Source organism: Aulostomus chinensis, chromosome 15, assembly GCF_037954235.1.
Source record: "Aulostomus chinensis isolate RoL2024-O1b breed Wild chromosome 15, RoL_Achi_v1.0, whole genome shotgun sequence".
NCBI classification, from domain to species: Eukaryota; Metazoa; Chordata; class Actinopteri; order Syngnathiformes; family Aulostomidae; genus Aulostomus; species Aulostomus chinensis.
Genome location: NC_141334.1, coordinates 12392501 through 12405592, shown reverse-complemented (window position 1 = coordinate 12405592; position 13092 = coordinate 12392501). Strand labels below are relative to the sequence as shown.

The 13092-nt window shown below is 41.6% G+C and overlaps 1 protein-coding gene across 1 annotated transcript; it reads right to left on the bottom strand.

The window, feature by feature from the left end:
- Positions 1 to 1301: 1301 nt before the first annotated feature.
- Positions 1302 to 8379, bottom strand: LOC147248721 (multidrug and toxin extrusion protein 1-like). The gene is made up of 17 exons (XM_086179101.1): positions 8202 to 8379; positions 6268 to 6433; positions 5590 to 5691; positions 5418 to 5486; positions 5189 to 5337; positions 5016 to 5058; positions 4846 to 4890; positions 4583 to 4680; positions 4253 to 4350; positions 3272 to 3453; positions 2614 to 2722; positions 2436 to 2511; positions 2168 to 2237; positions 1945 to 2077; positions 1761 to 1855; positions 1586 to 1643; positions 1302 to 1507 (listed from the first exon to the last, which is right to left on the bottom strand). Exons 2-17 carry the CDS (start codon positions 6430 to 6432, stop codon positions 1302 to 1304), a joined length of 1698 nt encoding a protein of 565 aa, XP_086035227.1. The 5' UTR covers position 6433; positions 8202 to 8379.
- Between the last annotated feature and the right edge of the window lie 4713 nt (positions 8380 to 13092).

Here is a 13092-nt window from a genome sequence, read left to right as displayed (position 1 = left end):
AATGATAACTGTCAAAGCTGAAGAATCCTTCTGCTGCAAGCCCCTATGTGTTACAGTCTTCCTGAGCCGGCTCTGACTCCTAGTTATCTGCTCCTGCACAGAGTGAACAGGTGGTTGATTTGCTCAGTTTGACATGTCTTCATCCAGCCAGCATGTTCGAGTGTGAGCGCATACAAACCTTTCATTAATATTAAATTTGGCAAGACAGATCAAAGGAAAGAAAAATAAACCGAAGAAAAGGGCAGTCTTTGATGATGAAAGCACACATCCAAAGATGTGCTGTGGCCTAAATATAACATTTAATCATTCTATTTCTAATTGTGGCATCCATTCAGACTACATATTGCATGATGAGAACATATATTTCGTCAGTGTCTTCTTACACAGCATGTTTCTATATAAAGTAGACAGTATTTTCTCAGTTCAGCTTTCAGGAAATGATGCATTTGATTGAAGTCACACTTTGATTAGATTTTCCAAAGAAATATATATATATACGTGTGTGTGTGTGTGTTTATATATATATATATGTATATATATATATATATATATATATATATATATATAAAATAAATGAGAAAATCGCAAAATGTTATGTTAATGCATTGTTTTCAGGAGATAGCTAAATGAAAAATTCTTTGATTATAATGACAGTTAAATCATTAAAATGGATCTCTACTAAAAGACGGAGGCTGATTCTTTGTTTCCAATCACTTCTCGTCCACAGCATTCCAGGTGAATCAGATATGCCCGTAATGGTGGAAAGATATAAAATCAATCCAAATAAGATGGCTTTGAGATGTAGCTTAATCCCACACTGATGGAGGCGGAGTCACCATACACAGCGCTAGCCTGTTGCACTGAAGGTTCAGGTTGGCTGTTAGCTGTACATCAGCAAGAAGGATGCATAATGGAACAGTTTAATTTGCACGTGAACTACAATGTTTGTTTTTCGATTTTTTGAAATTGGTTGCTTCAAGCCTATGAACACACACACTTTACTTTCAAAGAAGGAGAAGACATGTTTGGACTTTGAATTTGTTTTTCCCTTACAGATTTTGCGTATGAAATAACCAGCGATTTGCTGTGACGTGGTATAAAGGGCAATTTTGTTTCATTTCCACTTAAAACTCTAACATCCAAAGTTCACAGGCCACAAGAAAATAAAAGTGCATGAAGTTTTACCAAGAAATGTGTGTTTCACCCTTGCTTTATTACAATACACAAGGTTTCATTTATGCTGGAGGAACCAAACTCGTTCACTATATCTTCTTGTGCTGAGCCGTTTGCTCTAATAATGGTCACTCGTCTAACAGTGTGATGAGCAGCTCGCTGGTGAGGACTCCGGCAGCTAGGATGGCCAACATCAGCACCACAGCGAGGCCGCGTCGCACCACCAGCTGCCCAACCGACAGAACCATACCATCCTCAAGCTTCTCCTCTTGAGGGCTTAAAAAACTGTTTAGACCAGTATGAACCTGGGCCTGCTTCTCACCAGAGTCCGGGACTGTGTGGGGGGACAGTTTAAACACAGTTAACAATGGTTCAGTTTCCCAACAGAAGATGTACCAAGATTTACTCTTACTTTCTATCCTTGAGATCTTGTTTCTTTCTGTCATGTGGACTCCTGCTCTTACCAGCGCCTGGTCAGGAAGATTGCAAACCACAACGTAATCATTTGTATCTTTTTTCATAATTTTGGTGCGCATATGACTACACTGTATTCACGGGAAGTAGTAGCATTCCAGTCGATTACTCACCTCTTCAGTAGCTTTTCTCCAATTCAGTTTGCACAGAAAAACAATAAAGAATGTGGACTGAAGCAAAACACAAATTAAAAACCCCGACCACAGCCCTGCAGGACAAATAGAGCGCCGTCTTTTAATTTAACTGTATCTTTGGAATGAGATGGGACTGAATCATAAATATTTAACCTGTCCTCACCAAGAATGCCCATTTTTGCAGGGAACATTAAAGACACTCCGATCGGGAACCCTATGAAATAAAACCCCACCAGGCTACACAGAGCACCGATCATCTGCCTCCCTGCTCCCCTGACTATGCCTCCTGTCACACCCTGTGGAGGGAAGACACAGGAAATTGAATGCCTCTGCTGCTTGAGTTTGCTTCAGCGCTGGAATGACTTTACACGACACAATGTTGTCACCGCAAAGGCCTCTGTGACATGGATGAAACCATACATCTTCATGATGTCTGACACTCTCTGAACAATGTCTCTAAAAGGGGAAAAAAGAAATGGGCTGTTGATTTCTGACAAACCCAGGTGAGTGAGTTTGATAAAACAAACATGACAATGCATTTTGGCCAATCATTCATTACTACTGCTTTAATGTGTTACCGAAACAAACTCAAACTTAACCGTCAAGGAACAGTGAGTCCACATTAACTCAGAAGTGCGACAAAGGTATACTTACTTCTCTGTGGTGAAAATGTAACCGATCATATCTCCAGACACACCAATACAAGTCCCGATGAAAGTTGAGACAATCACTGAAATGGAGATACCAAACACAGGGCTGTTAGAGGAGTGTCACAGCTTGTTCTCTGAGGTTTTTATCGCAGATGTTTTATGTCTATTTATTCAATTCCTACATGCACAGATGAGGACGACCTTGCTGGACAGCTTGGCTTGTTCCGTGTTTCCAGCACCGAGAGCATTTCCAACCCGCACACTACCAGCAACAGAAAACCCCATAGGAAACTGTAGGACAGAATGAAAGAAGTAACAATACTCACTTCCTGGCCACATTGTCCTGTAGGTCAAACTGGTACTCACACAAACTACAGAGTTCAATGCAACAAGTTAGTTTGATGCATTTCTTGCGTGTTGCAACATCATTTGTCAAACTTACTATACATCCTCATATGCAAATGTCACATGTATTTACTTCAAAAAAAAGTGCAGAGCATAATGAGAAATTTATATATTACCGCACACAGTTTATCATTTGCCATCACATGAATTTTTGTTATTATCAATGATCCCAGATTACAAGTATTGAAAACAGTGTGAGGGAGCATTTTATTCCATATTTCACAGCCAAAAGTCATTTTGGGATTGTAAAGTCTTCAAACTAACACAAAAAACTTTGGAGCTAATGCTTTATGGTGATTCACAGAGAATAAACTGATAAGAGTGACCTTACATTACTCTAAAAGGTCCATCAATCTGAACATTTTTAGAAAAGGCTACATTAATTTAAGTACCTCAACAACAAGGAAAGACCAATGTATTCTGTTAGGGAATTACCATATAAGCGATAGCAGCCAGCTCATAAACTATAGACTGAGCCCCCAGCTCCACCTCACTGATGGCACCTGCCAGGAACCCAGCGATCTCGTACAACCACCACTCCAGACAATGCATAAGCATGCTGGGGAAGGCCAGGCAGAAGAAGGGACCCCACTCCTGCAGACTATCTCCTGACCAACCTGCACAATGAACCCGTGAATGTTGCACACAACCATGAACAATCAGCTAGTTAGGGGAGGAACTGTCAGTGAGATGATGTGTCGTTGAGGTTCTATGATGAAGAACGGAGAAAAAACTAGCATCCACTGAGCAACACAAGCAGCAAGCAGCCTGAAGGTGAGCACATTAGCATAAATAGCATTTTGGACACTGCTAACATGCTAATGCATAGCTGCTTTTGATTTCCTTGATATGTTAGCAAGTTTTGCTTTGGCCAAATTATTTTGCCACATGAAAGGTCAGAGGTCACCAATTTCCTCCCGAGGGGACGTGAATCTGTGTATCATGGCCAGCTATGGCTGAGACACGAATGTGAAACTCGTCATGGCGTAACAGGAAAGGTCAGCCTGTCGAAAGAGAGCAAGTTTCATTTCCATTTATACATTCCAGTTAACTCAATTGCCCACAACTGTGTGGGCTTCCTGCCAAATGTAGCATGCACATGCTCACTCCATCATGCAACCAATTAACATCAAATAACAAAATGCCAGGATGCACAAAAGCCAAAACTCTGTCACAGGAAGTCAGCAACAGTGACATAAATGATAGAGATTTAATTAGCTGTTTTTATGTTTGCAAATATATCCCATGATACTTTTGTCAGTGCAGAGAAGGCCAGCAATAAATTAAAAAAAATCTGAAAATATGCAAATGTTTAAATACTACAAGAGAATTTCTATTGGTGTCTTTCAAGAAACTATTAGGACGTACGTTTTCAAATGAAAAGTCATCCCCGCTGGTTTAGTCCCCTCAACTTACCATCCCATGTAGCCCTGTGAAGACCTCTGGAGGTGGTGTACACGAACAAAAACACCGCCAAGGAGTACTGTGAGATAGCATTAGCGGCTGCAGATCCACTTTGGTGGAGTCCAGAGGATTAAAAAAAACAAAACAGAAAACAACACATATTTATTTCCATTTTCTCAGACCAAAAGTCTACTAAAAAGTTTCTCTGCTGATTATCTGGCTTTAACAGTGTGCCTTAACCCTACTCAGATCCCAAAATCTCATTCGTTTGAAAATGTTTGGAGCAATTAGAATCGATTATGAGTCACTTAATGAATACACGGCAGACATGGTTGTACTCACGCAACCCCCAGATCCAGGAAATAGAGGAAAATGACGTTGATAATGGCATTTAAAATATTCCCGACAGCTCCACATATCACCTGAGGCCACATGATGCCCTGTGAGTTAATGACAGCCGCATTAAAAAAAAAATAATCCTGCTGTTTCAACATCTGCTGTTTACTCTCACGTGTTCATACACGACATAAATAAAATGATCCTTTTACCGACAAAAATCTCACTCATAATGATGTTTCACAGCAGCGGGTGTTGTATAAAAGCACCTGATTTTGAAGATACCTCCCCTGCAGCTGGTACATGAAGGCAGCCTGCAGAATCCGAACGCGGGGCAATAAAAGAGGGCAAATCATATCAATAAAGCAATACCATTCAGTTGAATATACAAACAGATGCAGATATAAAAACCATTTCGTGAAACAGTGGAGGAACTCACTGGCAGAGCCGGCATGAAGATCTTCACATAGAGCTGGGACAGTCTTAATGGAAGATTAAAAAAACAACAACAGCAAAAAGACAACTTGATGACTGGGTGTCTAAAGGGTTTATGGTGTTGGATAGCTGTGATGCTTAAGGTATACATCTGGTTTTAAGGTGGTAAAGGTTCACCTGGCGACCTCTGCGCTCTGCTTGACAGCCAGCAGAATGGGCTGAGTGTTAATAAGGATGGCCCAGCAGGGGAAACAGGCTAGGAGCAGAATAAGAACCCCTCTTTGTAGAATCACGCCGACTTGCTTTAAGTTGCCACTTCCATAGGTCTGTGGAAAAGAAATAAAAAAGGAACACAAGGTGTCACAAGAGAACAAACTCACGTGGAAGTGACAGGTTAGGACTGTACCTGAGATATGAGAGTATCACATGCTGATGCCAGACCACAGCCCACAGAAACACCTGATACATTTATGACCTGATGTTGAAACAGATTATGATCAAAATAGTCCACATCTGCATATAATGTATGACAATTCAAACCCAAACACAATGGATGTGATATACTCTCGCTCTCTCACCGCTATTGCTAACGCTACCCCTGCTAGCTCCGTTTTCCCCATGTGACCACAGAACACCATGCTGACAAAGCTGATCATAAAGCTCATCAACTGTGAGATGACCTGAAAAACAACAACAACAACAACAATAACAACATTGTGTTCACTTCCTTTTTCACAAGTATGGAAACACACGTGGGCTGCAACAAACAAGAGGGAAATATGCAACACGTGCAGCGAAAATAGTGGATATATGTACATGCTGGGTTTTGTGCATTATTTCTATGGAACTTTGAGAATATTTTCTGTAACAGTTGCTCTTACAACGCAGACACAAATCTATATGAAATTAAGATGATAGAGAAATGTCAATGATTTTTAGGAGCTCCTTTGATTTTTCTCTTCTTTTTCTTCCTCTAACACTACAGCCTGTCAGATTAATGTCGACGAATAACAACACTAACATACCGAACTGCAGTTGAACTCTGAGACCAGCAAAGCAAGTGCTTGGATCAGTGAGAGGGGGAAACCTTTCTAATTTTCTACCTTTGGTTCTACTAATATCAAGTTAAGATGGAAATACTTATGTTAAAGTCGTTACTGAAGTTATTTACCACCCATTTTCATTTCTGATGAAAGATTACATTCTAAAGAATAAAACTGTCAATATCATTAGAGACACACGTGTCTAAATCTTACCACAGGTCCTGCTAGTTTTAAAATCAGAATTGTTTCATTCTTGTAGTCCGCAGGCATCCACAGCTTGATGCTTTTCAGGCAGCTGCAGCATGAGTCAACATTGTGGTGTGTTCTAGAGCCTCCATTTACTCCTTTGCGTGCAGTTTTAGTAGCTACATCTTCCATTCTGAAATTAGATTTGTCAGAAACACAGAACTCTTTTTCAAACTGAATGATGCACGTATAGTACAGTTCCTCGCAGACAAAAGACAAGAAGGCTGAGGAGTAATCAATAACTAATTACCTGGCTAATAATCAATAACAGAGGCAGCGTCTGTTCACTCTGCTCTCTTTCAGTGAGAGTTTACAGAATACCGAGCACTATACTGGAACTGTAAAAAGGTACACCAAAAAAAAAAAGAGGTTGATTGTTTTCCTCTCAGCTTCTCTGCAGAGTCACGAATCAGAAGTGTTTCACCTGAGTTCAAAAGAGATGAAAAAGCTTTTGTGTGTGTGTGTGTGTGTGTGTGTGTGTGTGTGTGTGTGTGTGTGAGAATGTGAATTCCTCTCATATGAGTAAGAGAGCATTCACCCAGCTTCACCCTGCCTTTAAACACGGGCTCTGACGGGTGGTGGAAGTGATAACAGCCACAATTTCCCTGTAGAGAAATTGATTTCCCAAAGTACTTTCAGAAACACTTGTAAGACTCTCCCATTGTTTCAAACCCACATTTTCAATGACAGCCACACTGAAAGGAGACTTTAGAAACGACACAGGTGAATGACACGTTATCTTTACTCTTTGTTATGTTTATCCTCATCTCAAGGGCATCAGTTTCATCTGGTTGTAGGCTTATGACTGCAATCTGAGTGCCTTTTTTTTTTACCTCTCTTATTCTGTGTAACTGCTTTTAATTATGCGAATGATCAGACGATAAATCTCTGGTTTCATCACCTTTATCCTCTTTCGTCTTACATTTACTCTGTATTGCTCATGTGAAAGAATGCTAATTTTAGCAGGTTTAAGTACAGAAAGAACAGCAGGAAAACAGCAAAGACACAGCAGACATGAGTTTTGAGTTTGTTCAATTAGTTTATGATTTGAGGCCTCGCTGTCTCATCCAGTTTCTTGTTGAAAAAAAAGTAAAGACCTGTTCTTAATGTTATAGATTAGATTCTTTTAACCGAACTGGACTGAAGTACCATAACATGTCTGAGAAAAAAGAAAAAAAAATCAATATATTCCTGTTTTTTTGGATCGTGATAAAGGAGAAAAAAAGCCCTCTGATAAAGCAGAACTTTACTGTTGGCTGCAGATATAGAAAGAACTGACGCGATGCTCGTCATACTTCGTCACTCGCAGACTTGGTATGCGTGTTATTCTCACAGTGACACGTCTCCGTGAGGCGTCCCACCCTCCGTCTGTGGTTCTGAGAACCTCCCATTGGGTGGTGCTGTTTTGCTCCAGTTGAAAATCAAATGCTCAAAATTTCTGTCACATCGGGCTGCTTCACTAAACTTTGAATGGATTTCTAATATCTCAATCAAATGATATAAACATTTCTATCTCCTGCTGCTGATTCATTAACACAGTCATGTGACCTTGCAACATACCGTCAAACATTAAAAAGTCAGTTCAGTTTTGCCAGTACTTTTTTTTGCCTTTGTGGTAACAGAGAAGGGAAACAGAGAGGAGAAGGGAATTCAGCGGAGGCCGACAGGAGAGGAAGGGGGTGACACCTAGCGTAGGCGCTCATTCATTTTCCTGGTTCAGTGATGCAGCAAGGCCCACTGGGTCCACCCACCCACCAAATTGTATTTCTCGGCTCCCCCATCCCAACCACACACACATAGAATGGCACACACACACACACACACACACACACACACACACACACACACACACACACACACACACACACACACACACACACACGTAAACATGTTCCACCAACCAGCAGGGCCGGCGTCCGCCGTGACGTCACACTGCAGTTCTTCTCGGGCTCCACTGGATGACAGTGGCAAGTCACCGCTTACACACGATGCGCCGTCATTCTTAATGGCGACCGTTCAGAGTGTGTGTACGTGAGTGCATTTGTATATGTGTTTGTGTTAGTGTGCATGTGCGTTTGGGTGGGGTTTGCACCGGATGGGTAGCGATGGGGTATTGAAGAGGTGGAGAGGGGTTTATTGGCGGGGGTAGGTGGGATGATGGAGGTGTAGGCGGGGGCGGGCAGTAAAATCGCAAATGAGAGGAAATTGTTTTGAGTCACAGCAGATTTGGTGGAGTGAGATAAGGGTTGATGACGGTGGTGGTGGTGTGATTAGGATTAGGGTGTGTGCGTGGGGGGGTAGGGTTTGGAGAGAGTAGAAGGTGGTGTGGGGGGGTCTGTGCATGGGAGAAGGTTTTGGGAGGGGTTGGAGTATTTGCACGCACACTGTTACTGTGTGTGTGTGTGTGTGTGTGTGTGTGTGTGTGTGTGTGTGTGTGTGTGTGTGTGTGTGTATTCATTTTGTAGGTTGTGATTTTTTCTCATTTTTTTTTCATTCCTGACTGTGAGTGAGGGTGAATTGAGGGAAAGATGAGGAGATAGGTGCTTTAGATAATGGCGGCCGGAGAGAGCGGACGAGGGCAGAGCGTGTCACACAGAAAGATAGAGTGTGATGGAACAAGAAAGAGTGGCTGAGACAAAAGAAGTGAACATTTGATAGAGAAGGGGGGGACGGAGACAGAGAGGATACACAGAAGGGGGAGGTGTGCAGGCCGTGATGAGAGGACGGATGAGGGGGAAAAGATGTTGAAAGAGCGCCAGAGTGATTTTCAACATATTCTCTTCCCTCCTTTGTTGGGGATGTTGTGAGTAGCTTTGGGGCGGTGGGAGCTTTAGGGATTTTGGGAAAGAAGGGGACAATGACGCAAAGGGACTCGTGGCGTCTGCTCCAGCTGATAATGATGATGCCTAAAATGATAACTATAAGTAGCTTCTCATGGAACCCTGAAACCGCCGGCACGTGACACCATACGTCACACATTATCACACATGACACACTGCACTGGACACACAGACATGGCTATCTCACGTTGGCAGTGTGTGTGAGGGGTGGTCAAAGAGAGCAAGCGGGACACAAAGAGAGACAGAGGTGGAAATTGAGTGGAAAAAAAGGGGGGGAGCGGAGAGGAATTATGCTTATGGCGTCTGTCACCTGCACACACTTGACATACAGACAAATGTATGAGATGTGCGCTGAAAGTCTAAATGAATGCACTCAATCATATTCAACCAATCTTTTGGCACATTTATCAGTATGGACGGAAATAAATATAAAGGCTGAGGATGATGAGGATGTTTGTATTTTTGCCATCCATACTATGTCAAACACTCGAAAATCTCGCATTAGCCAATAATTGAAGCTGGGAATCATCACAGTGGGAAAAAAAAATCAAAAATGAAAGCCAAGCAGACAAACACTTGCTGTCTGCTCTTTTGATGATGTATAAGCTTTTGAATTTTCTTCGGTGAGTCATATATGAATGACTTGAAATAGTCGTGCTGCGTCTATATTGTGTACGTGTTTCTAAAAATATGATTCGATCTACTTTTTTAGATGATGTTGGGTTGGTTTTTTTTGGTTGTTTTCTTTTTTGAGGAGGAGGAGGAGGAGGAGGAGGAAGGTTGACAGCATTCCAGATCAATGAAGACAAACAGCTTCAAAACAAATTACAATCGTAACATGTTAACTGTCAAGTCTCTCAGGCAATTTGGTTAGATTATGTCTTAATGAATTCCTCGTCCGTGCTGGTAAAACAGGCATCATGGGAATGCATTATAATTCCACTGCTGATTTAACAGCGCTGTTCTAATGCAACGGACGAGCCTTCTCAAATGCCACCAACCCTGATTTGTCTTCCATGACTCATCCAGTTTCTAAAACAATGCGTCACAGCGGCGCTAGGTCCCTCATGACACACTGTCCTTTCCATAGCACCCTCGATGAAGCTGCAGGTTTGTCCGCAGGGGTAAACACAAACAGGCAGCGCCTACGGGTGTTTGGGAGACCGCTAACAGGGTCAGAAAAACAAACTAACAACAACAACAACGACACAAATCCGTAAAATATCACAAGTTGAAAAATAAAAAAAGGTTGTGTGATTTCCATCAAAAGCCTTCAGCTAAGCTTACGAGGTGATTATGTGAGAGAGTTGTTTTTCTTCTCAGGTGCATGATGGGTCGCGGGGCTGTATTATATATGACAATGTCATGCTTGGAAGTGATTCTGTGCTTTTGTTGACTCACAGACTGAAGAGGCTCATTGACTGTGGCAGCTGGTTGACCTTGGAGAGAAGGCAACCTGTTTCTTTCACTTTGACTCTCTCTCGCCTCGGGGGCGGCGGTGGTTGTGGTGGCAGCGGTGGCGGCGGCGACGGCAGTGGGGGAGTGAAGCGGGTGATGTACAATCTGACATGAGAGACGCAAGAGGAGAGCAGCAGCACCTGGCCTCTCTCGCAGCGCATCACGCCTAACACACATCAGCAGCACTTAACTCTCAATTGATCCTTACACGTTTGCAGCAGGGATGGAAAAAGAAAAGGTGTTATTGTATCTGTGGATGCAAAAGCTTTGCACATGTGCAGCCTCTTAATTACACACAAGAGTGAACTCTGATTCAGCCCAGTGGCCTCCATCTTAGCAGGTGCATTATCCTTTTACCTTTTTTCAAAAAAAAACCCCCAAAACCTGGACTCTGCGAACTTTATGCTTTAACATCACCACAAAAGTTAAAGGGCTGTTGCTAAAGAACATGCCAAACTATGAAGAAATTTATGACAACTAAAGCATAATTACACATCAATCAGCCATTTTTTTCCCCTCACGTCGACAAGTGTTTGGATCTGCTTAAGTCTGCGTGAGTGCAACACTAACAGCCTTTCTAATTAATTCTAGCAGATTACATGAAATTTTGAATCCCTGCAGGCTAAGATACAATCAGATCCACTCTGTTACTGTCAGAAGAAACAATTTGTTGAAACCTTCTTCAGAGAGGGGAGGAAAACGGTTGAACAAACAGGCAGGTTGATGTTTTCTACGGATTCGGGAATATAAAAAAAAAAAGGGCAGGATTTAGTTTATTGTGGATGTTTGTCTGTGTACTGCACATAGTGTTTGAACAGAGGCTGAGCAAATATGGAGTCTACCGCACGAAAAGGTCACGCACACAAAAAAAGGCAGGTTGTGACCAGGTCAGATCATATTGAGACCTGATATGAAAAAAAAAAGAAAAATTTTCCACTTGCTTTTCATTGCTGTCGTAACAATGTAAATTTTCCAAATCACTTGCTTCAAGCGGGAAATATTAATAATAATCAATATATCTCTCATTGACTGTGTCGCCATGGCAACACAGTGAAAAACCTCACAGCTAGTCTTTCACACCTGAATGTTCCTCAGTCTCCTGAGAACTTGCATAAACCACTTATCTAAAATGTTCCCCACTAAAAAAAAAAAAAAAAGAATTTAAAAAAAGAAATGCTTTAGAAAGATCCATCTCCATGAATGCAGGAGTGGCTCATAATCACTCGTGCACAGCTGCACACTCACACAGCTCAACATGGATGAAGCTAATATGGCATGAATGTGAGAGCGAACCAGTGAGTTTAAACCGGTGTGCAGGAGATGGCCGATAAGAAGAAGCTCCCACTCAAGACGCAGAAAGGTTTTTTTTGTTTTTTTTTTTAACTGGAGGCAAAAGCAGCACCAGCGGCTTCTACTAATACAAATGGACTGAGTTAATTTCTTTCTTGTTCAGGGACATAAAAGTGGATGGAGAAAATTGGAGAGAAGAGAGAGGTGGAGGGGGCGGAGCAGAGGGAAAGGAGGCGAAGGGTGGGATGAGGATGGGGATGGGGTGGTGGGGGTGGTGGTGGGGGTGATATGAGTTAAACGCGAAGGGAATTAGAACGACTGATGACAAGATTTTGTTTCCTTCCTTTTCTTCTCCCTGTTGGATTTAAGCAGACAAAAAGAGAAATCAAGCTAATATTTGTCTGCGATTGTCTCTGATGCAGATATTAAGAGATGTTTCAAATAAAAATGCAATGCTACCACCAAGTGATGGACCGACAGTTTGAAATTAGTTAATTTTTCTGTTGAAAGCTCACTTCATTTTCTGTCAAGCCGCAGATTAAACTCTTTTTCTTTCTTTTTTTCTTTTTTTTACAGTAACCTTGTGCTCGCTGACAGCCTGTGAAGAATGAGTCAGTTTAACATTCAGCTTTACAAAAAAAAGTCGTTTTTGCCACTGAATGAAAAACTGTCAGAGGACTGAAGCCGATATTTGTGAACTGAGAACTCCACACATCCACTGGAAAAATCCACAAGAAACAGTACAATTAAATTGGACAATCGATGTCAGGTTCGGATTCCAAAGAATTTCCTTTGTTTGCATTTTTATGTTGTCTATTATACACTGTACACACATTTTTTTTAACCTTTAAATGCTGAATTTGAATATTTTAATGACATATTATCTAATTTTTAAATTGTCTTCAACCTACGTCTGTTTTGGGTTTTTCAGTCTGTGTTTGATGTCATCAATCAAATGATAAAATGGGTCACATTTGCGTTTAAAGGAGCAAATCTGTCTAGTTCACATGTCTCTCTACATAGAGGTAGGTTACATGTTGATCACAAAAAAACTGGCAGTCCTTTTAAAACTGGCCTAATACAGCAGGAACAGAGCAGTTGCAGAGTAGTACGAGTATGCAGCAGTTGAAATACTTTAATCTACCGATACTGAATTAGTCATTTCTGCCACTAACTAACGATCTCCATTTGAATAACAGTCGTA

Coding starts and splice junctions, on each gene's coding strand:
- LOC147248721 (XM_086179101.1), bottom strand. CDS start 6,432: ATGGAAGATGTAGCTACTAAAACTGCACGCAAAGGAGTAAATGGAGGC. Junction 2,512..2,613: donor GGTCGTCCTCATCTGTGCAT/GTAGGAATTGAA, acceptor TCTCCATTTCAG/TGATTGTCTCAACTTTCATC. Junction 1,856..1,944: donor TGCAAAAATGGGCATTCTTG/GTGAGGACAGGT, acceptor TTTGTCCTGCAG/GGCTGTGGTCGGGGTTTTTA.